At 41.7% G+C, this 25,345-nt stretch overlaps 1 protein-coding gene across 2 annotated transcripts in view; it reads left to right on the top strand.

The window, feature by feature from the left end:
* Positions 1-25,345, top strand: part of LOC126541732 (NBAS subunit of NRZ tethering complex-like) — a 118,570-nt gene that overhangs the window by 57,342 nt on the left and 35,883 nt on the right. For both annotated transcript variants that reach the window (XR_008614816.1, XM_055076888.1), the window contains exons 30-41: positions 542-644; positions 1,414-1,625; positions 4,172-4,284; positions 5,458-5,534; positions 6,422-6,517; positions 7,089-7,210; positions 12,266-12,416; positions 15,260-15,426; positions 16,706-16,838; positions 19,462-19,594; positions 20,066-20,157; positions 24,059-24,214. Coding sequence is in view for 1 of the 2 variants with exons in the window: in XM_055076888.1 (XP_054932863.1) it covers positions 542-644; positions 1,414-1,625; positions 4,172-4,284; positions 5,458-5,534; positions 6,422-6,517; positions 7,089-7,210; positions 12,266-12,416; positions 15,260-15,426; positions 16,706-16,838; positions 19,462-19,594; positions 20,066-20,157; positions 24,059-24,214 (1,555 nt within the window). In the remaining variant the exon portion in view is untranslated. The remainder of the gene's footprint in view (positions 1-541; positions 645-1,413; positions 1,626-4,171; positions 4,285-5,457; positions 5,535-6,421; positions 6,518-7,088; positions 7,211-12,265; positions 12,417-15,259; positions 15,427-16,705; positions 16,839-19,461; positions 19,595-20,065; positions 20,158-24,058; positions 24,215-25,345) is intronic.

The raw sequence follows: 25,345 nt of genomic DNA on the forward strand, positions 1-25,345 counted from the left end.
TTAACGATAAGAGTAAGGGGAACCGAGAGGCTCAGTTTTTTGTTTAATGCAACCGCACAGAGCCAATGAACAATGAAACCAGGGAAAACACAGTAGACATTAACTGTTTGCTTTAATTAAAATGTAGGAAGAGAAAGGAAAAGCAAAGTAAAGCGGACGAAAATAAAACTTGCCACATGTGGGAGGTACGCCGACGTCTTCCACATTAGTACAATAAACATGTGATGCTTTACCATTGAGCTACTGTGGCGGTCACTTCCTTTTTGCTTTCTTGGGTATTTGTGTGTGTACTAGACCTCACCCTGGCAATGTTAGTGACCACCATTTGCAGCCAATGGTGGCCATTTTTAAAAGGCTGGTTTATAATTAGTACTGTCTTTTATGAGCTGTAGACTATTCTGCAATGTAAATTTACATATTTCTAAAAGAAAGCTTTGTTCTGTAAGACAGTGACTCAGACATATTGGCAAACTTTTGTAGTGTGATCTTGCTTGTGAAAAATTTCAATTTTATTTTAAGAAAAGAAAAACTTCTCTTTCAGATCACCTCCACTGACAGAAAATGACTGGAGCTCTTTCTTGGACGACATATTGCAATTTCAGAAGAACGTCTTCAGCAATATCACAGTGCCTGACTGTGTCAAGGTACTTTGTGCTGAGCCATCATTTGATAGATCGCTGCCACACGATGCCTGACAGTGATACAGAATTAGAGGGTTTGGTTATGTTGCTTAGATTTCATGTTGTTTCGCTTTTCTTTAGTTTTTATGCTGTGATATGTTTTGGTAATATCTCTGCATTTATATGTAAGCTATGTAAGCAGTGAGAAGTATTAGAATAGAGGCAAGAGCCACATAATAATATAAGTATTTTCCATCTGAATCATTTACATAAATGTACTGCTCTGCATGAATATTTAACTAGAAGGTAAATTATTTTGACAAAATGTGCATAAAAGTGTAACGAGGCAGGCTTTATTCAAGCCTATATGCATGAATGGTGCAGGGAAAAGAGCACACAACAAAAAGCCTCCCGAAAAACTCTTGAAGCATTGTACAAAATGCACTGCTCTGCATTTCTGAGTTAGGTTCTTCAGCTATCACTGTAGTTGCTCTGCAAATTGTGGCGAGCCCTCGCATACTTTATTTCTTTCTTTAACGAGGCATTCAAACATGTGCATGTAGCCTGATTGCACTGTGATAAAATACTGTCTAATGTCTAAGCAGAGTGGAAATGCAAAACTGTGTTCACGTCTCTACACTATCAGCCTTTTAAGTGGCTTAAGTCAGTGCAAATGTCTTAATAAGGCAGTATGTATGTATATATTGGTCTGGCATCTATCTGCTTGCATATTGACAGATTCAGCTGTCATTTGAACACTTGCCCTTTGCTTGCGTTTCTTTTTTTCCCTCAGATTGTGGCAAATGCCTTGCTTGGGTCGGGGAATCGCGAGTTTATTGGGTCAGCATCAAAACTGCTGACCTGTCACCAAGAAGGCACATCTTCCAAGCTGAGGCACCCAAACAGCTTGCCATACAAGACCTCAGTGGACCTGGTTCTCTCTGCTGCCAGGGAGTATGTCGATTCTGCAGCGTCGCACTCAGATTCCTGCATTCCGCTTGCCAGGCAAGTCCATGCTGGGCAAACTACCTAGTATTTCATTTGCAGAGTGTTTCAAAAGGACACCAAAAGCAAATGTCGAACCAACCTAGATTAATAGCAACCGTCAAGTTGTGTTCAACTCCTTCTTCTGTTTAACGTCCTGGACTCTCCAACCCCATTTCTCTCTCTCTCTCTCTCTCTCTCTCTCTCTCTCTCTCTGTCCAACTGCTGGTAGCACTGTGGCTATTTGACCTCCATTGAGACTGATCAAGCACATCTTCAACTTTACAACCACTTTTTTGTGCCAGAATGTGATTTTTTCACAGAATTGTGCAGCCTCTTCATTGATTGAAGGTGCGGCACAATTTTGCTGCAATTTAGATTGCCTGTGATTAATGACACCTCTTATGTATGGAACAGTGCCAGCAATCTCGGAGGCCTGGTGTGCTGGGTGTCATGTTGCATTATTTAAGTCATAGACTCAAAGAGAGAGGGTGCTACACTCCGGGAAAAATGGCACCAACAGCACAGTGGGTAGGGGTAGCACCACGGAACTTTCCGCGGGAAAATCCTATAACAGTGGCCAAACTGCATTACTCTAATGTTAAAATGCATCGCAAGTCATTAATATCAATGGTAGGCTGTGTCTCGCCAGTTGTGAATAAGGAATGTTATGCTACGGGAGCTGGTACCATATCTGTTCCAATCCTGTTCTACACTTACATTATTTTCCTTCTTACAAAAGCTCTGTTGTTGTTATGAGTGGTGCTTTGGACATCTTGGCACCACACTAATATGTTGCCTTGGCATGAGTGAATATTTGCCTTTATTATATGTTTAGGATGACCAGCTCAGCAATTCCTTGCTTGTTTGGGTAGAGAAAAATGAACATGGGAGAGGAATCTCATTAAATTAGGGTATCTTGTAGTTAATTAGGGCTGCAAAGGAGGCCACCAGTCAATAAAGCCATAGAAATTCAACAAAACCAAAAAAGTTGGTCAAGTAAGTCGGTGTTAATTCATCTTGGACAATGACAACAAAGAAGGAAGCATCAGAACAAGCACTTACCCCATTCCTTCTTTCTTTGTTTGCCTTGACCCCTTTATGATTTGTTTCACTAGGTGAACCCAATGAAGCATTGAGTAGTGAAAAGAGTTGGAATTTCAGGACATACTGTTGTTGCGGTGCTGGTCATGTTACATTGGCTTTTTTTTTTCACATTATTCCAAGCCTATGTGAAATAATGAGGTCAAAGTACCATTTTGCTTTAAAAATGATAAAACATCACAAGAGACATGAAAGGTTTGTAGACACATGCATAGCCCCTTCTTTACCATTTCTATGTCAAACCAACTAGCCAAAGCTTCCATGCGGGTAGCATTGGTCATTCAATTTCATTCATATAACTGCTACAATAATGACATAAAAGTCCTAATAAGGTAATTTTTCTACATTTGGCTTAAAGTTAGCATCCTAGTAATTTAGGATAATCTTGTGTGACCACGTTGCTGTTTTCAAAACCTACCCTGAACAATTTGTGTTGGTTGTGTAGCTGCACATCTATTAGCACTCCAACATGGCAACATACCCTCACTTTATATATATATATATAGTCATATCATAAAAAGCCAACAAACACTGACACCAAGGACAACACAGGGGAAATTACTTGTGCTTAATAAATAAAATAAAGAAACGATAAATTAATGGAAATTAAAGTGGATGAAAAAACAACTTGCCGCAGGTGGGAACCGAACCCCCAACTTTTGCATTTCGCGTGCGATGCTCTACCAATTGAGCTACCACGGTGCCGTTTCCCGATCCACTTTCTTGGGTATTTATGTGTCCTAGTAGAACCCTGGGAGTGTTAGCCAGCACCACCACTCACAGACCTTGGCGGCGGACGTGGAACATCCTTGTTGCCGCAGGCCACACCACCACTCACAGCCACCACTCGCCACCACTCCCACCTACCACTCGCCACCACTCCCAGGGTTCTACTAGGACACACAAATACCCAAGATAGTGGTTGGGGAAACGGCGCCGTGGTAGCTCAATCGGTAGAGCATCGCACGCAAAATGCGAAAGTTGTGGGTTCGGTTACCACCTGCGGCAAGTAGTTTTTTCATCCACTTTAATTTCCATTAATTTATCGTTTCTTTATTTCATTTATTAAGCACAAGTAATTTCCCCTATGTTGTCCTTGGTGTCAGTGTTTGTTGGCTTCTTATGATATGACTAATAAAAATCGGGTCCCTCAGTTAACCCTCTTTCTTCTCGTTTATATATATATATATATATATATATATATATATATATATATATATATATATATATATATATATATATATATATATATATATATATATATATATATATACATATGAACTGGCCTGTGCTGCATATAAAATCTGTGCATTTCTTGCAAAGTTGTGCATTGCAGCAAAGCTTTGATGTGTGCTTATATGTTAGAGCATTAAGTAAATTGCTCATGCCTCCACAAATCTTTAAGCAGTGATTTATTTCTTCTTTGTGTCTAACAACATCTTGTTTTTTTGTGCACATCCCAGGGCGTGCTTGCAGATTTTGGACAGCAGACTTCCTGAAGTGAAGGCAGAGTTGGACTTTCTGTCAGCATTGCCTTTGCTGAGCCAGTTCAAGGTTGCTGCTCTCCCTGTTCAAGGTGATTGGTCTGATTGCCCTTAAGTTGTGGGGTTTAATGTCCCAAAGCAGCTCACAAGCTATGAGATATATTTTACTGCTGTTTCTCATCTCATTGTTGCTATGCAAGTTGCTTTATATATGTGTACATTTTTTTTTGCATTCTGAACACTCAACATCCATCCATTAAAGATGCTAGAATCCTTTTAGTATGTTTCTTGACCACTAAAAGAGAACACACGATCTGGGAAGATGTTACATTTAATAACACATGCAGCAGCACTACAGATGAGCTCAAAAGCTATGCTCATTTTATTTGAAGTTGAATAAAATACCAATGAAATATTGGGAACCAGTTAAATAAGCTCGTTTTCATTGTCCAGTGGTTAGATTGACTGTTACATAAATTTTTGGTGCTGTCCTAGCTAGGAATCACAATAAATAAACTTTGTTTGTGATTTCCATCTCTTTGGTTGAACGTTAAATAATAACACCTCTTCAAGCACTCGCAGCCCTTTCTGAGTTTCCACACAACCGTGTATATAGACATAAGTTCTCAAGGTATCAAATGTCACGACAGCATCCATGGGCAGGAATATGTAGCAGTCGCTTGTGCCTTCATCTACGTCCTCTTCGCTTTTGACATTGGGAGCCATGTTGAGATCAGTGACCGGTGAAATTTTTAAAGCGGCAACGGCAATTTTACTGTGCCACACAGCAAACGCTGCAGAGCGACCATTTCAGCACCTCCATGTGGTGGTCAACAGAAGTTCCGCCAACAGGCAATGCCGCATTGGTGGTGGGCATTTGCAGTTTTGAGCATACCAACTGGAAAGTAATTTCCCTTACCAGTTGGTATGCTATGTAACAGACTAAAAGCTAGTACACATGAATCTGTGGAAACTAAATGGGACCAGCATTTCAAAGTGTATGAGTTCGGGAAGGCATAAGAACAGTAGTGTATCAATGACATTCTTTTGTACTAGCCAGGCAGCAGCCCTGCAAAGCGTAACGCATAGTGTGAATGTTTCAATGGTGTCGCTGCCTTGTCTGGCCACTCATTCACAGAAGATTTGAGTCCTCGTAAGGGGTATGAACGCAATGTTGAAAGAGGCACAACAAAGCCACCTAATTTCTTTAACACAAATTTAACACAACTGATACATGTTTCATTCTTGCACTCCTTTTTCTTTAGCACGACACTGTGATAAGATGGAGCTGGTCAGGGAGGCTCTACAGCAGACACCAAATGCCTACAAACAGTCAAGCAAGGTAAAACTATTTTTGTGCATATTTTTAAACAAACGTTAGAATTGTATTTGGATCTGGGTATCCAACTTATTCTTTAGTAATTGGCACTTTACTGCAGCATTTTTTACTGCCCATCAAAAGCATAAAGTAGCCACTACAACATTGTTGAAAAAGCTGATATATGTGCTGCTTGCCCAGTGAGTAACCAAATGAACTAGAGCTTATAGGAGGTTACTAACAGACTTACAACTGCCAAGCCAGAGGCAGTTCAAATTCCAATAGTGGTCACCAAATTGCTATTTCATTAAAATGGCAACCCATCAAAGCAGTAATACACTTCAGTTTATCTGTGCTCTTGGGAAAATGCTGTCTGTCTTCATTGTAATCTTGTAAAAACATGAAACAGACACAAGTGGAGAATTCTACTTTGAGTAACTTGTAGTAGCTACCTGAATCCTAAAGCGAGCATATGAGTCAAGCTTGAATCTTGTAAATCCTAATCTTCTAGAGAAAAGCAATGTTCAACTTAGGATCAAAGCAAAAGTTGTGATGGGCAGTTGCCAGAACTGACTCCATATGCTTTAGAACACCTAGCTGAATCCATGCTTGGCATTGAAGCAAGACAGAACAGTCGGCTACAGTATCAGTTGATTCAAAGCATTGACTGGAAAACACATTTTGCACCACTTAGCTAAAAAACTATGACCAGATTGACCAGCGCAATTCAGTTAGCTGTCTGCTCTAAGATCATCCACGTAATTTATTTTTTGTGTAACTCAGTTCTACAAAAAGGTTGTATGCAAAGATTTGAAATTGGATACATCCTGCAAGTTGTTCTTAAATGTAGCAGCTCTGAAGCACACTGAAGCTTAAAAACATTAGCTCTCTCTCACTTTCTGTCATCATAGGTGCTCAAGCTGGCGGAACTCTTGCACCTGTACGGCGAGGACACTGCAAGGCGTGAAGGGGCTGTTCTCTCTCTACTTGCAAATGTTGCCTTTGAGGTAAGGCTCTAGGTAGAGTGCTGGGGTGCTGTATGCTTAAAATGGGCGTAAGGACCTCTCCTACTTAGACCTGACAAGTGCTTATACACATACCTATACATCATACAGGAATTGTCAAGCAAAGTCATGGTATGTGCTGGTCTAGTGCAGCTAATTAACATTTATTTATGGCTGGAAGCGGCATCATAAAGCGTACGATTGTTTGAAACCGTTTCTTTCAGCTAAAATTCTGGCAATACATTCAACTTCGGGGCACCAGTTCATGGCATTTTAAACTTGGGTGCGACAAGCACAAAAATGTTTTGAGGCAGCATTTAAATGCTAATTAAATTTCCCGAGGCATCTGCATAGTGTGACAGATTGCTGTCTGGCCATAACTGGCCCTTGCGCCATTAAAAAAAAAACACAAATCATATCAGATAGCTTTCACTCCTGTGTGATGGCAAGGGAGCTAATTAGAATCTACACAAAGGCAACCAACACATTACTTACATGCACTCATACTGGATAACTTGGTTCCGAAACAGATCATATTGCTTGGTTGCAGCTTACAATTTGTGTGTTTCTCTAGGATGCAGACTACAAGCACTGCTATGAGGTTTGCCAGAAGCTGATGGCCGGGTACCATTCAGAAGGTTGGAAGATCTGCCAGAACCTTGGAGAGTGCACCGAATTTACTGATCTTGCAGCTCGGTAATGTGTTACTTTTTGTTTTACTCAATCATAAAACCCTTTTTCCTTTTACCTTTCATGAACCTCTGCAGCAGTCTGATAATGGCACATTTTGTGATGATGGCATTATTTTTCATTGGTAAATTTTTATTAGGGCTACAACAACACATCATTTTAACTGCCAGGGTGGTTTGGCCACAGATTTATATTGTTCATTTTGTTTTAGACATTATTTGCCAAGACCACTGACATGTAGTCGGTGTTAAAAGTTGCAAACCACAAGATCTGAGTAAAATCTGAATGCTTCCACAGCTTGCGCACGTAGCATGGTATTTGTATTTCTAGCGTGGAATCTAACAGTGAAATCTGGATAATTCAAACAGCTTGGTTGGCCCCAAGAAAGTCATTCGTACTTAATAGGAAAACGCTGTCATGAATTCCAGCTGCACAAACTGTGTAACGATTATTTTGAACAAGCAAACCGACTTTTTTGAACAAGAGGTTAGATGGGTTCATTAGGTTAGAGGGTGGCCCAGGTTAGATGAGTTGCTAGCCAGTGTAACAATGCATACCATGTGTTTTAGCTTTTCATGATACATCACTGTGATACGTCAAGCCCACAGCTGATGTGCCGCCTCTCTGCAGAACAATAGTAGACATTACGTTAGATCAACGTTTCAGCATACCGTCACATACCACGGTTTAACAAAGTATATTAAAGATTGTTCCATGGTGTCAATGCATAACCAACACTAAATGATGTGTAGCCCATGTGGTAAGTCAAAATCAAAACACTTTTGCTGCTCAGTGGCATCTTTGGCACATAAGAGCATTTAAACAAAAAGTCGATCTCAATAGTAATGACAAAACATCACTAATGTACTTTGCTCATAAAGTGAGCTGAGACTAAGTGATGGGGGATCTTACCATTTATTTCTTGCCGTTACTAGTCCGAGCAAAGTAGCAAGGGTGAATTGGGACCTAACATAGGGCCGGCTGCATTGTTAGGCAATCACAGTAACTAGCAGTAGCCGCCACTATCCTGCTCTTAATGCTATTCGGCCACCACTTGTAGTCCACAGATGCACACTGGTGCATTTCTTTTTCTCTGTGTGTTCTCAAGTCAAATTAGCCATACTCTGTGCATGATTCGCTATTTCCGAGGCAGCTTTTCAAAAATGGTTGGTAAGGCCATTACTAGCACTTGGCGATAGTTTCGCATATGGCACTACACGCTGTGGTATGAGGCGATTGTGTGTTGTATTCGTAAGGGCCCATTTAGTTCAAGCTGTCTTTTATTCTGATAAATTTCCGATCACCTTATAGTTTGAATAAGTGAGGTTCCACTGCATTGACAAACATAGCACTGTTCATTTTTACTGGCTACTGTGACAAACTGCACAGAAATTTGTTTCCTCTGATCACATGTCGGTAAACCTTTAACACTGTCTGTACCTATGCTTGAGAACAAGTTCACAGCCCAATGCGTTGGCGGGCTAGTTGGTGCAGATCCATAAATACTTTGTTTAGCGCAAAAAAATGAACTCAAGAAAGGCGACAGGACAAAGCACTACTGAGAGAGTTGAGAGTAGCGCCTTGTCCTGTCACCTTTCTTGTGTTCGTTGTTTTGCGCTAAACAAAGTATTTATAAGTCCACAGCCACTGACATGTTTTTGTTCTTGTTGTTTTTTTGCCCCAAAATACTCATGTTGTAGTGGTGCTTGAAAATTGTGTTTCATTTATGCTTTATGAGTGCAGTTTTGAGCACTAATACGAGGTCACAACTTTTGCCATTGAAAGCCGCTCGGGCTCAAAGCGTTACACATGGAAATTTGTGGCGTGTATATACTTGGTTTTGTTCTGAGCATAACCTATTTTACTTCTTAAAAGCTCTACATGACAGTTGCCTGTCTTTTGCCTTATCTCTCATTGCTTACATCATTACACTTCTAAGTCATTGTAAAGAAGAAAAAAGTTTTCTTCAAGTTCTGTTTTTTCCTCATTTGTTACATGTCCATGCTCACCAAGTGCTGTGTATGCAGTGCGTTTTGCCTTACGTTTTATTTGCACGTGCTGCATTAAAATAATGTTGCTGAGCTGTTGGTGGCCTCCTATAGACGAGGCAACCTAAAGTTTGCCCGCGCGGCACCAGCGCCGAATGCTCCCCTAGCGGACCGATGGAAGTTTCGAGGGTCGTCGCTGCGCGAGCGCGCGCCCGTGATCTGTTCGGCGGGAGCGCTCGTGCTGGCTCGGGCGCGTTGTTTTTGCGATGGCGAGTGCGACCTCATCAGCAAGGAAAGGTGGCACGCAATACTGCTGTATTGTTGATTGCCATAACAGCCTCGAAAACACGAAAGGTCGAACGCCGCCCGTGAAATTCTACAGATTTCCGGGGAAGTGGTACGAGAAGGTCAGACGACAAGCATGGATAATTGCAGTGCGCCGAGTCAAGTAAGCACCATACTTTCGTATTCGCGTGCAATATCGCGGCTGCTCGATGAAACGGAATAGTGATATGCCTGTTTTTAGCGCCCAACCGTTTGTTTAGTCATGCCGCGTTGTTGAATTGTGTTGACATCCGCTGCTTGTTAGCGGTAAATGCATGCGTGTTGCGACGCTCAGCTTGACGACGCGAGCTCGATTCCCGGCCACAGCGGTCGTATTTCGATAGGGGCGAAGTGCAAGAACGCCCTTGTTACCGCGTGCTTTGATTTTTGTGCACGTTAAAGAACCCCCGGAGGTAATAAGTATTCCTGAGACTTACCATTACAGCGTGCCTCATAATGATTTAGTGGTTTTGCATGGTTTTGGCAGTTAAAACCCCCGAATTTATTTGGTTCTACTGTGCCTTCACTCGCAATCGGCATGGACGAGCTTTAGAGAATTATTTCCATTTTCCAAACGCTGCAACTTAATTTACTAGTTGTGCAGGTAACGAAAGGGGACGCGCGCTAGTTTTGTCTGATAGCAGACAGCATTTAATGCAAGCCGCGGTCGTCGCGTGCGTCGGTAAGCGGCAGATCGGAAAGCAGCCGATCGAGACGTGCGCGTTATGTTTGTTGTTTGGCCATGCTTTCTAAGTTCACAATATCCAAGCTTGCTTTAAGGCAATTACCACCTTGCACATTCTTGCTGATTCACTCTTCCTGCCAAAAACCTTCGTTTCCTGTAGTAGCCGGCCATCGGTGCAAGCTTACTTTAGCTGTTCGCCCGACGAAGCACTAGATTTGCTTTGGTGAGGCATGTATCTCTAATGCTTGCGCTCGTGCTGTTGGTCCTAAGGCCTGTTAACGTGGTCTGGGTTCATTTCGCGGAGCAGTCTGTACGAGCCGATCCTCATTAGCAATGAAAACGCACCTTGCTGATTAATGCGATGAGTTGCAATGACTCCAACATCTGCATTGAATAAGGCGTGATATACACTAAATATTTATTGCAGCATGATTCAAAGCAATATGCGCCTATGTAGTATTTAAATTGTCAATTTTGAGCAGATGTGTGTTTTGGCTGCTGTGTTCTAGGATTTCGTGTATCCTGGGAAGGAAACTGCTTTAGTGTTCTGGTGAAGCAGCGTACTGACCAGGACAAGGCAGACACACACATGAATACAAGACACTCGCTGTGCTTGTGTCTCTCCTATTTGTACTGGTCAGTGCGCTGCTTCACCAACACGGTACGATGATTAATCACCAACTCGCCCAACTTCCCACATTACTGCGTTAGCTTTATAATGCAGTTCTCTTCGTGCCACGCAGTGACGTTATTGGGGCAAGAAATAGGCATCACAAGTTACAGGCACTAGCATCTCCGAATCACCATGTATTAAAGACATGTACAGTTTGCCAAAAACAGCTTAATTTGTGATTTGCCTGAACCTAAGCCTGAGAGTGTATAATGAGCTATAGGCTACGCCACGTTGTTGAAGGTGGGAAGATGGTCTTTCTCGTTAGTAACCTTCCATGCTCATTTGTGCCTAATACATGTGTTCTTTCTGTGCTCGCAGTGCTGATGACACTCCCTGGGAGCCATCCAAAAGCATGCGAATTTACAAAAACAAGCAGGCTTTGCGAAGCAACGACATCGATAACGCTTGCCGTTGTTCGCTGACAGCTCCGCGCAAATCAGAACGAACACAAACGTGTAATTTACTAATGCTCCAGCCAAGAAATTTAGCAGCAAAAGGGGGAAGCACAAAATGAGAGCAGCCGTGTGCGCGCACTCAGCTACCGAGGAAACTAACGGCAATCGTCACCGTCCCGCTCCACATCTCTGCAAGTATGCATGACCGCTTTGTGCCTGCATCATATAGAAATAAAGTGGCTAAACTTCTGAACTTGGTGTATACCTCTAAATCGACATCGTATACGATCTTGGACACCTGTGACACGCACTTGGCTTTCACTGTCACATCACCGTCCACGATTTGTTGAACGCCGTACACGTGCGGAAGCAGACGCTCCCCTTTCGTGAGGTTGCCGCCACGAAAGAATCTGTCCGCGTCGGCAGCCTTCTTGAAACCGCATTGCAATCTCTGCGTCGCTGTTGCGCAAGCAGGCGATCTGCCGCCGTCGAAAACTGAGCGCCGTGAGAACGAGCAGCGAAGAAACGCGCGGGCGAACCAGTGTAAACAAAGCGGAGACCGCGCCACGGCACGACCGCGCTGCATCACGTTTCCACATTGGGGGCGCTGTCAGGAGGCGCAGTAGCGCCGCCTGGCCATGGTTTTCTCGTCTATAACAATAAATGTGCGGTTGAGTATGCATGACAGTTGGCTGCATTTATTTATTATGTGTGCATATATTGCTTCACTCGCATTCAGTTCTGAGTACCTTGCACGACTTTCTATACGTGCACTTATGTCTAGCCATGACCACTAAGGGCCCAGATGGTAAATGCTGTATTTAGCATATCAAGAAATAAACAATTTGATTGATTGATTGATTGATTGATTGATTGATTGATTGATTGATTGATTGATTGATTGATTGATTGATTGATTGATTGATTGATTGATTGAAATTAAGTATGTCAATCTCCTCTCCCATATTCTTTTGCCTTCTCATTTAAATGGTCCAGGCAGAAGCTGCTTGCGTTCTCCCTCTGCTACTGTCCGGACACTGCAGTGGACAGCCTGCTGAAGGCCACTCAGATGCTGGAACTGCAGGAGATCTACCAACAGCTGGACCTTCCTCAGGAGGAGCTGCCCAGCAGCACCAACAGAGAATCTGTGAGAGCAATCTACTTGCATCTGCCATACCTCTCTACCAAAGATTTACAGCTGTCCATGTTTTGCATGCCATCTCTGCAGCATATAAATTCAGTACAAAGTACAGGAGTGAAAACCATTGTTCTCTCTCCTGCTGCATGAGTTTGGATTGTTTGTATGTGATGAGAATCCGCTATATTTAGTGAAAATCTAAACATTCGGTGCAAGTTCAGCCCCCATGCACCATTACTCTCTGTTTCTCCATGCTCGAAGACATAGTTCCTGGGAGATGCTGATATTGAAATAAGTTTACTGGTGCCATGGCATCAGGAGCTTAAGTTAATGTACAAATGGCTGGCACACCTGTACAAATTTCGTTTTGAGTTGAACAGCAGTGTATTTCCTGCTGTATTCTTAGGTTGACTGTCCATAAGTAGGGCTGTGAGAATACTCGAATACATATCACTGAATCGAATTGAATAGTGATCGTATGAATCGTTCGAAACATGAGTCAAACATTTGCTATTTGAATTTTTCCACCAAATATTTACAACTGTCCATGTTTCGCATGCCATATTTCATTACAACTGCTCATGTTTCGCATGCTATAGATATATTCGGTGTAGGGACCCAAGCAGTACCACATGTTGCATGCATCTCTGAGCCCCTTGTGCTCGATGCCACCCAAGCGAGCGTTTCACTTCATTTTCGGTACAAAAAGGAGAGCTAACCGCACAGTAGAGAGGCCACTCCGGTTGACACAATAGCAGACTTTAGAGAGTTTTAGCATTTCCGGTATTCCACTAAGTGGGCAGAATACCATATAAGCGGGGGTGTAAACACGAGCTGCTGGTGCCATGGTGCCACCTGGTGATGCAGAGTTCACACAGAAAAATACAGAGGTAATATTGCAGTAAACAAGTGGGATATACTTCGTTGCTGGTGTAAATTTTCAGCAGCAGCATAATCGTGTTCTTGATATTTGTCTGGTTGAGCTCTGCACCACTAGGTGGCTGCACTGTGCAGGCCACTTACATTTGCGCCTCCGCGAGCATCGCGTGACTTTGTCGTGACCCTTCAGATTTCAGAATGTTCGACCGGTGGCAAATTACGCCAAACTTGACACTGAAATGGCGCGGACGTCACCTGCTCTTCGCCGTCAGTGCCGGCTATGCACAGAGCGGTAATTTAGTCATGTGATACACGGTCCTTTTGTATGTTGCGCGGATTGGCCTTATGATAGCCCACCTGCCTTAGAGTTGGGATAACGCTTCTGGATTTTGGAGATAAACTGCAAAGCAAAACATTCTCTGCATTGAATAAAAGATTGCTGCAAAACACTGGTCCACTATTAAACTGAGAGTTTATTTGGTATTCAATACAACCTCATTGGTATTGAGCACAACAGTATGTCTTTAATTCATTAGTTTCAGACGGAAAAGAGCATTTGATTCTATTCAACAGAAGTGCTACTGATAAAAAAATATATTTTCCAAATCTTCATGTACCAGAACTGAGCTGTAATCAGTGCTGGCATACTAATGTGTGTTCCCTTTAACAAGAGCAGACTGTACTCTATGTCTTGATTTCTGTGTATCTAAATTATTGATAGCTTGCTAAATTCTTGTTATGCAATGCTAGGGGACTCTCGAGCGTGTGCAGCACTGTGTTTTTTTGCTCAAAATTTGTAAGCATTATCTTTTTGTGAAAAATCTTCAAATATTGCACGTTCGATTTGATATTTGGCGTTTTTTCGTTGATTCGATTCGATATTCTATTCAAAACCTACTATTCGGTATTTGCACACCCTAAGCTATAAGCATAAGATATTGCTTGACTGTAGTCCTTGTTCGAGTATTTTTGCCTGTGCATATTCTGTGGGCATCTCTGCAACATCTATATCTAGTACAAAGTTTGCAGAAGTTAAAAACTGTTTTGTTTTTTCTTCTGTATTCTGTTAGGTAAGTTAAGTCACCATTTTTATGTTTGACAAGAACCCACTGGGCCCATAGCTTTATACACTTGTGTTATTTATCTTGAAATTCTGCTCCGCCACATCAGACAGGCAACGATTCCTCAGTAAATACCTGTAAGAGGAATCCTCAACAATGTTTTGTACCAGGCAAGTATTCTTTCAGCAGTAACAAACATTGGTTCCTGGCAATAATATAACACTTTTAAATAGCCATATGGAAAGGACCTGTATGTTAACATATAAGAGTGAAATAAAGTTTACAATGATCCTTGGGTTGTTAAAATAATTGACCAGAGTACACGGAAATTTAAGTATTTAATTTAGCATTGCTGGTGAGTGTGACATTGTAGTTAAAACACACTTTCTCAATTTTGGTTACTACATTGTTGTTGTTTTTTTGTCTGCGTGGTGTGTTTACATGCATGTGTGCACTTTAGTGTGTTTGCACAATGCCAGAAAGTTTTTCATCACTGATATGGACAGTACTTGTCTTTTTGCTCAAACATTGTAACAGTGTATACGCCTAGCATGGTGGACATCCCTAGCAGAACTTTTGGTAGCATTGTGTCAATGGGGACCTGCCGCGGCAGCTTAGTAGCTATGGTGCTGCGCTGCTAATCATGAGGTCACAGAATCAAATCCCATTCGCGGCGGTGGCATTTAGATGGGGGCGAAATGCAAAAACGCCGGTGTCCTGTGCAATGGGGTCATGTTAAAGACCACCTGGCGGTCAAAATTAATCCAGAGTCCCTCCCACTATGGCCAGCCTCAAAATCATATCGTGGTTTTGGCACATAAAACTCCGAAATTTAATTAATTTGTACCAATAGTGCTTTAGGAGAAAAAATATTAACTTGTTGTTTTAATTGTTGCTTTGTATGGAAAAAAGGCACAGCCACCCGACAACAAGGTTGTGTCTTCATGGGGCTCCGGAGACTCTGTGAAGTCAGAGGGGAGCCAAGAAAATTCCTGGGGCTTCGTAGGCTTCACGGCAGGAAAAACTCGCTCCATGCTGACAACCCTGGGCAGTGCTGACTTTTGGAAAAGTACCGTAAGGTGTGTGCTGGTCATCACCTGGCAACATTAGATTGTAGTTACTGCTCATATTGTGGGATGTTTCTAACTGTTTTCCTCTCGTCCCTATATAGACCAGTGAAAACCTAGGTCTATAACCATGAATATGACCATTTTACTGTAGTTCTTACTGCAGATTGTGATGTAGAGACAGGAACCATTAAATATTACAATTAAAAAAAAATGGAGAAGACTCGCCAAATAAAACAAATTATTGATCTGACATTCCAAGGCCTATAGAGGTCCTCTTTTCACAATGATTGCAAACAAGAGGCCTGTTCATGTGGGCCCCAAAATTTGAGAATCAATATTTTTGGGAACCGAGGACCTGCATGGGTCCTGAAGCTTCAGAACCAATAATTATTTTATTTTGCAAATTATTGTGAACAAAGAACCACCGCAGGCCCTGAAATGTCAGAATGGGGATACTGTAATACTTTATTTCAAAAATGTGTCTTTTATTTTAGTTATGTTCCTTCTTTACTATAGAGGTTTCTGTTAAACAGTGTACTATAGTAAATTGCAATAATGAGCGTAAATAGTGTGTACATTAGCTAAGGCGGCTGTCCATTTATAAATGGTTCCTGTGAACGAAAACCTTTATAAATTCACTTCGTTGTTACAGAAACACATCACTAATACTTGGTTTCAGAAGGAATAATGGAAGTAATTGCTGTCCTTGGGCTATATATTGAAATGATGCACACATGTGGGTGACAGGCATATTTTGCACTGTTCAAAAAAGTAGAGCAGACAAGTTTAATTTTTTTGTATTTCTTGGAAAGCATTATTTGAGGTCAACAATGGGTTTTTAATGGAGTTGCAAGAGGCTTTCATTATGACCGTTTTCCTGCTGAAATCCTGCTCTGCCCCACATTTCCCACATGTTACCAGTTGCACTTTATGGTAAAAGTAGTATGTATATAATTAAGCAAGTAACATGTATGCATGATTATTGCCATACAGGTTAACTACTGACGTGATAGATCAAATACCACAAAATACATTTGTGTGGACCAAATGAATGTATTGTTTGCACAAACCGCAGCTCTCAATATCTAAGCTGCTTGTGGCAATAATTGTTTACTTGCATTGCGTTGCCATTTATTTTCCCACCATAACAAATGCAGTATCAGCTTTAATTTTTTATTTAACTTGTAATGCCAGCATGTCTCTCTCTATTTTTTTTTAAGCAGCGATATGCTTAGTTTTCTTTTCTCCTATTTGCATAAAGGCCTATTGACGCAGTGATTTCATGCAGGAATCTGACTAACGTCAAGCGCCAGAAGCCAGTTCAGAGAACTGCATCCACGGTGCGCTCCAACTGCGACCTCAAGCAGTTTGCTGTCCCAGCTATCTACGAGTCTGTTTTCAGAGATGCTTATGTGAGCAAGGTATGGCACTTCAGGCTTTGGTTGGTGGTATTCACTTTTCTATTGTTGCTTTAGAAGCAAGATGCATGTGTGTGCCTGTAGTTTTGTCATTCAAACGTGAATATGCATGACATATCAGTCGCGCCTCCTTCAAGTGTCAGCTTGTGCTTTTTAACATTTTTTTAAATATTGGTTTTGGTTGCATCTTTAGCGTCATCAACACGAGGCAACAGTAGCAAAATAGATTAAAATATTTGAAGCTTTTGCAGATCTTCATTGCATCCTCTAATTAGGACCAGGCACGTGAACACCTAAAAAAAAATCACATGAAATAAAATGAGCTCTTGGGTGCAGTTTACTGGAAAAGTACCCAGCCGTCTCAGAAGGTAGCCTGTTGTACATATAAATCATTACCGTCAAAAAGAGGGAAAGAATACAGTGCTGCTATAAACCTGTATACTGATGCAGCTACCAGCCACCCATGTGTCTGCTCTAATTCTAGTGCACTTATTAAGCGATTCTGCAATACAGAAGATCTAGTGGGAAGCATCTTGAGGCATTATCTTGCATTGTACAGTTGTGCATGTAGTTCCCAAAAAGGTTATATCTTTCATTGCTCTCTGCAGATGTCCATTACTAAGTGAAAAACAGTATGACAATGGCCTCTTGCAACTGTATCTAAATCTTGCGTGAACAACACATGTCACTGACGCTTGAGTTGTGAATCTCAGATTGCACAGTCTGCTGTCAAAGCAAACATCTTTAAAGGAACACTAAAGGCAAATATTAATTCAAGCTTGAATTTTAATTAATGGCATCTGAGATGTCAAAATTATTGAGAACAAAGTTTTAGTAAGCGAGAAATTTAGGCAAATGTAGGACACGATTTGATACTACCGGGACATTCTAGTACTGTCCCGATAATGTTATAATGCCTCACTATAATTCTCTCACTAGTATTCACCCATGCATAATAAAATGATTATTGCATTGCATTATTAGATGGAAGAAACTCTTACATCCCCACTTCTATTCGATTCATAGAAGAAAGAACTGGTAGACATTACTCTTGACAATGACACTGACTGGTGGCCAAAAGGTTTTGTTTTTGCTTGACCCCGCACCACTCGCGCTCTCTTGTTTTGGTAGTTTCAGTATCGTGTAGTTGCTACCCTGATTTTGATTGTTCGCAAAGCTTATATTAACTGCAAGCCACAGAAAATACAGCGTCTATGTGATGTCCTGGCTCAGCTTCCGGCTGTGCTTTTGCATTTACGCAAAAGGTTGTAATGTGATCTCTTAGGTGCTGTCTTACTCACTGATGGCAGTAAAAGGCAGTGATGACATATGCAGAGTGATGCTGCCTTGCCCATGTCTGGCAATTTGAATTGCACTAGAGAAACGGGGCCCTTTCAATCGCAATTTTCAATCGCAAAGGCAGGACGAGCGCTGTCCTGGCTTCTTCTTTTCCCATCCATGTTTTTCGCACTGTTTTCTCCTATGGATTCATACCAATGAGCTCACATTCAAGCCCTTTTAAGTTATTATTCGTCTTTAGTGTCCCTTTCAAATCACTAACAGTTTCTTTTGCAATCGTATGCTCATCTTCATAGAATCTGAGAAAGACTCGAAAAGTAAATATACCTGCTTTATTGCCAGGTGCAGTGAATTCTCACCACATTCTTTAGAGGCGACACTAAACAGGTATGCGAAAATCAGCTGTATTGGTGGATAGCACTTCAGAATGTCAGAAACATCAGCCTTACCATGCACAAAATCTTGGTAAGCCAGAAATGCTGCAAAAATGAAAGACCAACTGTAAGTTTCTTCAATAGCGCTTCATGATGTTATGAGATTTGAATAGCACCTGCTCGGAACAAGTTGCTGTCAAATGTCTTTGTAACAAAGTGCTTTGGACCTCCGAAGCCATTTGTTGTACAGGTCACTTCATAGTAAAGATCACGCACCACATAGCTCACAATGTAACCGGGGCAGAATTATTCCTTCATTATGCAGTTCATTTCATTGTAGAGGCACACAACTGTTATAATTTAGCAGTTAACAAGGGTTACATTTCATATGAAAGGAACTAAACACTCAACCTTGCAAGTTCCGAGAACTTTTTCTGAAAGAGAATGGCCTAAACATGTGAAAATATTGTAAAATTTTCGATGTCACATTAACAGGCTTGTGCTGCTATTTGAGCACAAAACTGAAAAAAGGGAAACTTGCTCTTCATTCTTTCTGTAAATAACCAACCTTTTCCCACCAAATATATATTATTTGAGTCCTGAAAAACAATACTTCACGATACTTTGCTAACTCAGCATTGCTATTTAGCGTCCCTTTAAACAAAGAATGGTCATGAAGAAAACTTTCTTTTTTTCTGCAAATGCTAGCTCATAGAGGTCGGTACTTTTTCTCCTGTTGCTCTCTCATTGCCATTGTCTGTATATGGCCACTAACAGCTCTGTTTTGTTGGGTACTTGAACCTTTCTTTCTTGAATTTATGAAATGTGCTGCATTTTAATATTGTGGACATTAACATCATTTTCACTCTGCGTGGTCTCTAGGCAATGCAAGCATTGCCTAGAGACTACGCAAATCACACATGGTGTTGATTTTGCCTTGTCTTCTCTCACAGTACAGTCCGTCCTATGAGAAGTCAGACAGCCCCAACTGGAGTCCCGTGTTGGTGGATCTCTTCAATGTTCTTAGGGCGTCCATGATAGCAGAAGCCATTGATGACAAGTCACCTTCTGCGCAGTGCTCATATGGTAAAATGTTATGTCTTTTTAGCTTTGCATTATACGGTTTTCTTCTTCCCTCCTTGTAAAATTTTTTTTTGTTTCATGTAGCTTTGGAGTTCCAGGGGAAAGTCCATTGATAGTTAACTGCAAATACCTTTCTGAAGCCATCATACCTTCACTTAAACCTGGAGGTTGTGATGTTTTTTTATCAAGGTCTGTCTGTGCCCTGCAACACAACGTGAAATGCAAACAGGTAAAGGGTAATCTCAAAACCTTTCGCCCATTGCAGCTGTTTGGTAGTTTTATAGTTCTGAAAGTATATCTCCCATAATAAGAAGGGTGCATTGATCACCATATTTGGTGAACATTAAAAATGAAAGAATGTGTTGTCAATTTTAACTTGCCTTCTTTTTAGCCTGTTCCAGTTGCTGTTGCACCTCAACACTTTTGGCAGGTACAGCCAGTGCATCCAGGTCTTATCAACCGTCTGTCTTTCAGAAAGCCGCAGCTCCATCCTGCTCGGTTTGGCCAAGGGCCTTTTGCCAGATGACACACTTTTGGCAATGTGCTGCTTGTTTGGTGTGCAACATGTGAGTGCCTTTCATGAATGCCGATATCAATCTGTATAGCTTTGAAGGTTTCAGTATGCGGGGCCAGATTTATGCTTTGCACTTTTGCACTTTTGCAACGTTGTAGTCTTTAATCTCCCTAAAGCAACGCACATGGCTTTGAGAGACACTGTAGTGAGAGACACTGGATTAATTCTGACCACTTGGGATTCCTTAACATTCACCCAGAGCACGGTACGGTACACAAGGGCATTTGCATTCAACCCCCCATCGGAAAGTAGCCACCGTGGCCTGGAATCGAACCTGATCATAAAAGGACTGACTTTGTCAGGAACCTGTTGCAGCAGTCTAAAGCAGCATTTGAAGGGCCCCTCACCAGATCTGGCGATTTTGAGTTGACAAGCGCAATGTATACAGTGTGCACTAACGATCATGTCTGCTAAGTGTCACATTCCTACGTACCGCAGAGAGCTTAAATTTCAATTCAAACACCATTTGCCCTTCTCATCGTGGGTACTGCGCTCCCATCCAGAGAGTCGACGTCTGTCACACAAGTGTGCCTACGTACATGGTAGTGCTGTGACATTACTCATAGGGACCCGTGACTTCAGAAATTATTCAAGGCAACATCAGTTACTTGTTTAATGTGTTGCTTCAGTAGACAAATTAAAGTTTAGAGAAATAATAAAACATACAAACAGAATGTCTGCAATTTATTGTTTTACTTCATCCATAGCAAGAGAGATGTACTCTACTGTTTCGTCTGCTTGTTTCCTTGTCATGCATTAGCGCACGCAGAAAGCAAAACTTTGTCACTTTCTACCATATTACAACGCCACAATAATGTTCGTTCATCCTCTCAAGTCTGCCTCAGTGCTTGTGATTGTGACACTGACTTATACCACCAATCAGGTGCCCTCGTGCAGAGCACGCAAAATCATCTGCATGAAACAAGACAAATACAACAGCTTGCATGCGAGACCATCACCGGAAGTGCGCCACTCAGCAAAAATATGAAAGGGAGAGAGAAAAAAAGAGAAGGCTGGCCCTGTGACGTGTTTGTCATGCGATCCTCTGGCTCCAGTATGGGAGAATGCAGGGAAGGAATTTAGCTTGCGGTGCCTAGACAGGGGCAAATGAAGAGAGCGTCTTGCATTGGCGATGACGCTCGCCTCCTCAAATCATGGGTTCGTGGCACTTCAGATACTTCTATCTTTGCTATTAATAGATTAATTTGAAAAATTCTTGCTGTAGAACACTCTAAGAGGCCACATAACTTCCAGTGTATAACCAAAATTTGCTATGTGGCCTGGTGAGGCGCCCTCTAACCCTTTCTTTACTGAGTTCCTAGGCCAAAAATAATACGAAAATACCGATTTCTTTATTTGCCTAAATAATTTTGTGCGTTTTGAAACAACCAAAAAATATCCTTAAAAGCACTTCATTTATTAGATACATGCAAAATATTTTTTTGAAAGTATGGTGAGAGGATTGGCTTCACTGCAGTGCTCAGCAGAGAGAGTCTGACTTTCTGTAGTTCTCGTTGCAAAAAAAATGTCTCTTTGGAAATTCAAAAACAATACTGTGACAAGCGGGGCTCATGCTTGTGGCAAGGGATGTCAGATGCCTAAATTGTAGACTTGGTGTGGTACATTTCAAAGCACCGAACAGTGCAGAGTGCTACTCCACATTCCTTTCACCAGATACGTGTAGTGGTTGGCTTCTAGGAGAATAAAATCTATCTAATAGTTCGTCCGTTAGAAACAATTCAAAATATGGCGCGCAGTTCCCGTCCTCTGTCACAGGTACCTTTATGCCCAGCGCGGCTGTGAAAACAAACCTTTTCCACTGCCGACACGATGAGACGCTGTCATCGTCCGAATCTGATGACTCGGAGAAGATATGCTGCTCAGTATCGTCACTGCCACTCTCGGAGGAAAATCGAACTCCCTCACTGTCTGAATTTGACAAATCTTCCGCAAACCAACGTTTATTTCCTTTTTTCCGGAGCAGAGCAGTTGTCGGCACACACATACACAGAGGAGGACACTATTTTTAAATCCCAGTTACCAGCATCAAAACGTTGCTTGACCAAAATGCAAGCTTTGAATGCATTTCTTATTTTTTTACTGTGCCATCTGTTGAAGCCAAAAAGAACTAAACAAAATTCATCAAGGTAGCTTGACTGCGGCAGTGCAAAAGCGCTTGTTCCAGCATGGACGAGCTCAGCTCGTTTACGGTAGGGAAAAGGTTAAGCCAGAAGAAGCGCCAATCCAAAGGCAATGGCAAGTGTGTGTCATCGAAAAAGATATAGCCATTTCTCTGCAATGAAACAGCGATGTCATCTGTCATCATGCAGTGTGTTTTGCCATGTTCTTATTAGAGTTTCAGTGATTAAAAAAGAAAATCACTGAAATTCAACTTGCAAGTACTTTACATGCATCAGGACTTATTGTGGTCAGGAGCCATATACCATAGCAGTTGTTTCTCTTACCTTCTACTCTTTACGATCCACTACACTGTTCAAAGACCGATAAAGTCAATAAACTGTGCAAGTCAGCGACTAAAGGGAAAAAGAATGAATAGAGGAAAAAGTCGGTGCAAAATTCGGACCTGCGGTCTTTGTTTGTTGCAAGTGTAAGTTGTGTGTATGAGCATTGAAGCTGTCACTGGCATGTGTAGCATTATGGCATGACTGTAGTAGTTTCATTGTGCCGCTCTCATTCCAGCTCACAACGTTTTGAGTGTTGTGATGAATAGATACACAGCTTGCATTAACCTCTTAGAGCCTGAATTTTTTTGCCTGAAGAAGAACATTGGAATTGCAGTTATAAATATTTGTATGTACGGTAAGAAAATATAGAATTACTTTCACACCATTTGCTGCTCAGGTTAACTTTGTAGGCTAGTTTAAAGAAAACAGAAATGGGTATCTAGCAGAAAACAATGCCTTTATATTTGCATGTTTTTGCACAGAACAAATTCAGACTTGGCAAGTGAACTGTCTTGCATCTTACGGCTGTCTGTGAAACAGTCGGTATTGCAGAAATGGTGACATCAATTTCTCTTGCTTAAGTGTCCCGTTTGGTTTTATGAGCTCGGATTTTATGTGTGTCACGAAATCTTGACAACACACTAGAACAGGTTAACTGTGACAACGATTTCTGTGCTGTTAAAGAATAGTTAAATACCATTAGTATAAACAACTATAGGAAACAAGAATAATGAATTAATGATCTCTACGTCAGAATTTTCGCTATCTGGCAAAGGCCGCGTCACGGTAACGCCTCCCTAACAGGGGAAGGCTAACCGTTCTGCAGGCATTCACAACAAAGTTTCTTCACTCACTCATCTGGCAAAGCAGCTGCAAACCATACTTCGAGAAATGCATCATTCATTTCAGCATGAATGCACAGAATGGATTATTAATGCATGCTATTGTTTTGTTTAGGACAGAAGGTGTGCATATTGGAAGCAGCAACTAGTAGCGGCAGCTGAGCTGAAGATTCCATAGATTCCATGTCATGGTGCACTATTAACAAGAACTTAGCCGTTTGGCTTCTTTGTGACTGCGAGTTTTTGTAGTGTAAAGCACTGATGAGGCTGCTGATGCTGTCTGTAATAGTGCATTTGTCAGATTTAGTTGTTAGTGACACTGGGACCCTTTGTTGTAGGATGCACGGGTATTCACTCAGGAATGGCACTCCTGTGTTCTATGTGGGGGGTTTTACTGTTGGTGAAGTGACTGTGGCACATTTCTTCTGTACTGCATTATGTACTTGCTCCTTCGTGGGTTATATGCATTCCTTTGTTTCTTTTGATGCACATTGTGATTTAAATCTCACTGTTCATTGCATCATCATACTATGCCAGCCTGTTGTGGTGTCAAGTGCTTATTACAAAACATGCCGTGCTCTTTCAGCTGGACCAGGTGGAAGAGTTCTTCCTCAACTTGCCAAGCACACCTGTAGTCCTGAGCGTGGCTTCCTACTTCTTTTCGCTCTTGGTCCTCGTCACCCTCGATCCAGCTGACACAGATCGGCTGCTTTCCCTCGATGCCCAGCAGGTGGTACAAGAGGTGTGCTATGCTGTGCCACACATTTTCTTGCATTTGGTGAAACAGCATTACCTGAGGTGAAGCATTGCCAAATAAAGATAGAGAAAAGAGGACCAGTCCCTAGTATTTAATTATTTATTTACAAATACTGCAGGCAGCAGGTGCTGCCAAACCAGGAGACAGGTTAAGATGTTAGTAATTTCAAACATTCCTCCACTCGACATTTAACCTTTGTACGCTCTCCAATTTTGCTATGTACTGTTTACAGAAGGGAAACCAACATACTATTCCATAATCTAGTATAGAACGAACTAGTGACAGGTATGCTAAGCGTTTAGTGTCTATTTATGCAATAAATAACAGGTAACAGGTAATTTCAATAACAGGCAATTTCAATAATAACAAGTAATTTCAATAATAACAGGTAATTTCACCTATGCTTTCCCTGGTTTCATTGTCTGTTGGCTTCATATGGTTGCAAGGAACCTTGTTAAAGCACAGTGTCTACTTCAGTCGAGCCCTGTCAAATGCTAAGTGGTGCTTAGAAAGAGCTCCATGGTAATAGTGAACATGAGGGCAGGGTAGAAAACAACAGGTGCTACTTTCACCTGGGTTTGTATTCTGGAGGGATCACTTTCATGTGTAACACTTTCAGTGAGGACTGGTTGGTTAGGGGGCATTCGCACCGGTCATGAGGTCATGCAACTGACCGCAACCAGTGACCAAGTACGAACCCGTGGCAACCGATGTTCACAACAGCAAGTGCGAGCTACCAGAGATCACATCACAATGTCTTGCAAGAGGTGTCATTCACGTCTGCTCACACCGTCATACCTACGTAAAATAAGCGTGAGCATTTGCAGACATCCTGCTCCTATGCCACTGATTGGGCCAGCAGCTTTGTGACTCCGGTCATGCAACTGAAAATCACGCAGCAAGAGACTGACTGACCTAAAACAGTCGCTGTTCGACCATTTGCGATTGGTCACATTGTACAACTAACTTGGTCACATGACCTCTGTGAGTCGCTGGTGTGAAAGAGCCCTAATACAGTAGACAGAACATCCATCATTTCAGCAGAGTGTTGAACCGAACGCTTTCTCACGCATAAGTTAAAGTGTCCCTGAATGTGATCAATCGAGAATACGGCGC

The sequence above is a fragment of the Dermacentor andersoni genome, chromosome 2 (genome assembly GCF_023375885.2).
Source record: "Dermacentor andersoni chromosome 2, qqDerAnde1_hic_scaffold, whole genome shotgun sequence".
Classification (NCBI taxonomy): domain Eukaryota; kingdom Metazoa; phylum Arthropoda; class Arachnida; order Ixodida; family Ixodidae; genus Dermacentor; species Dermacentor andersoni.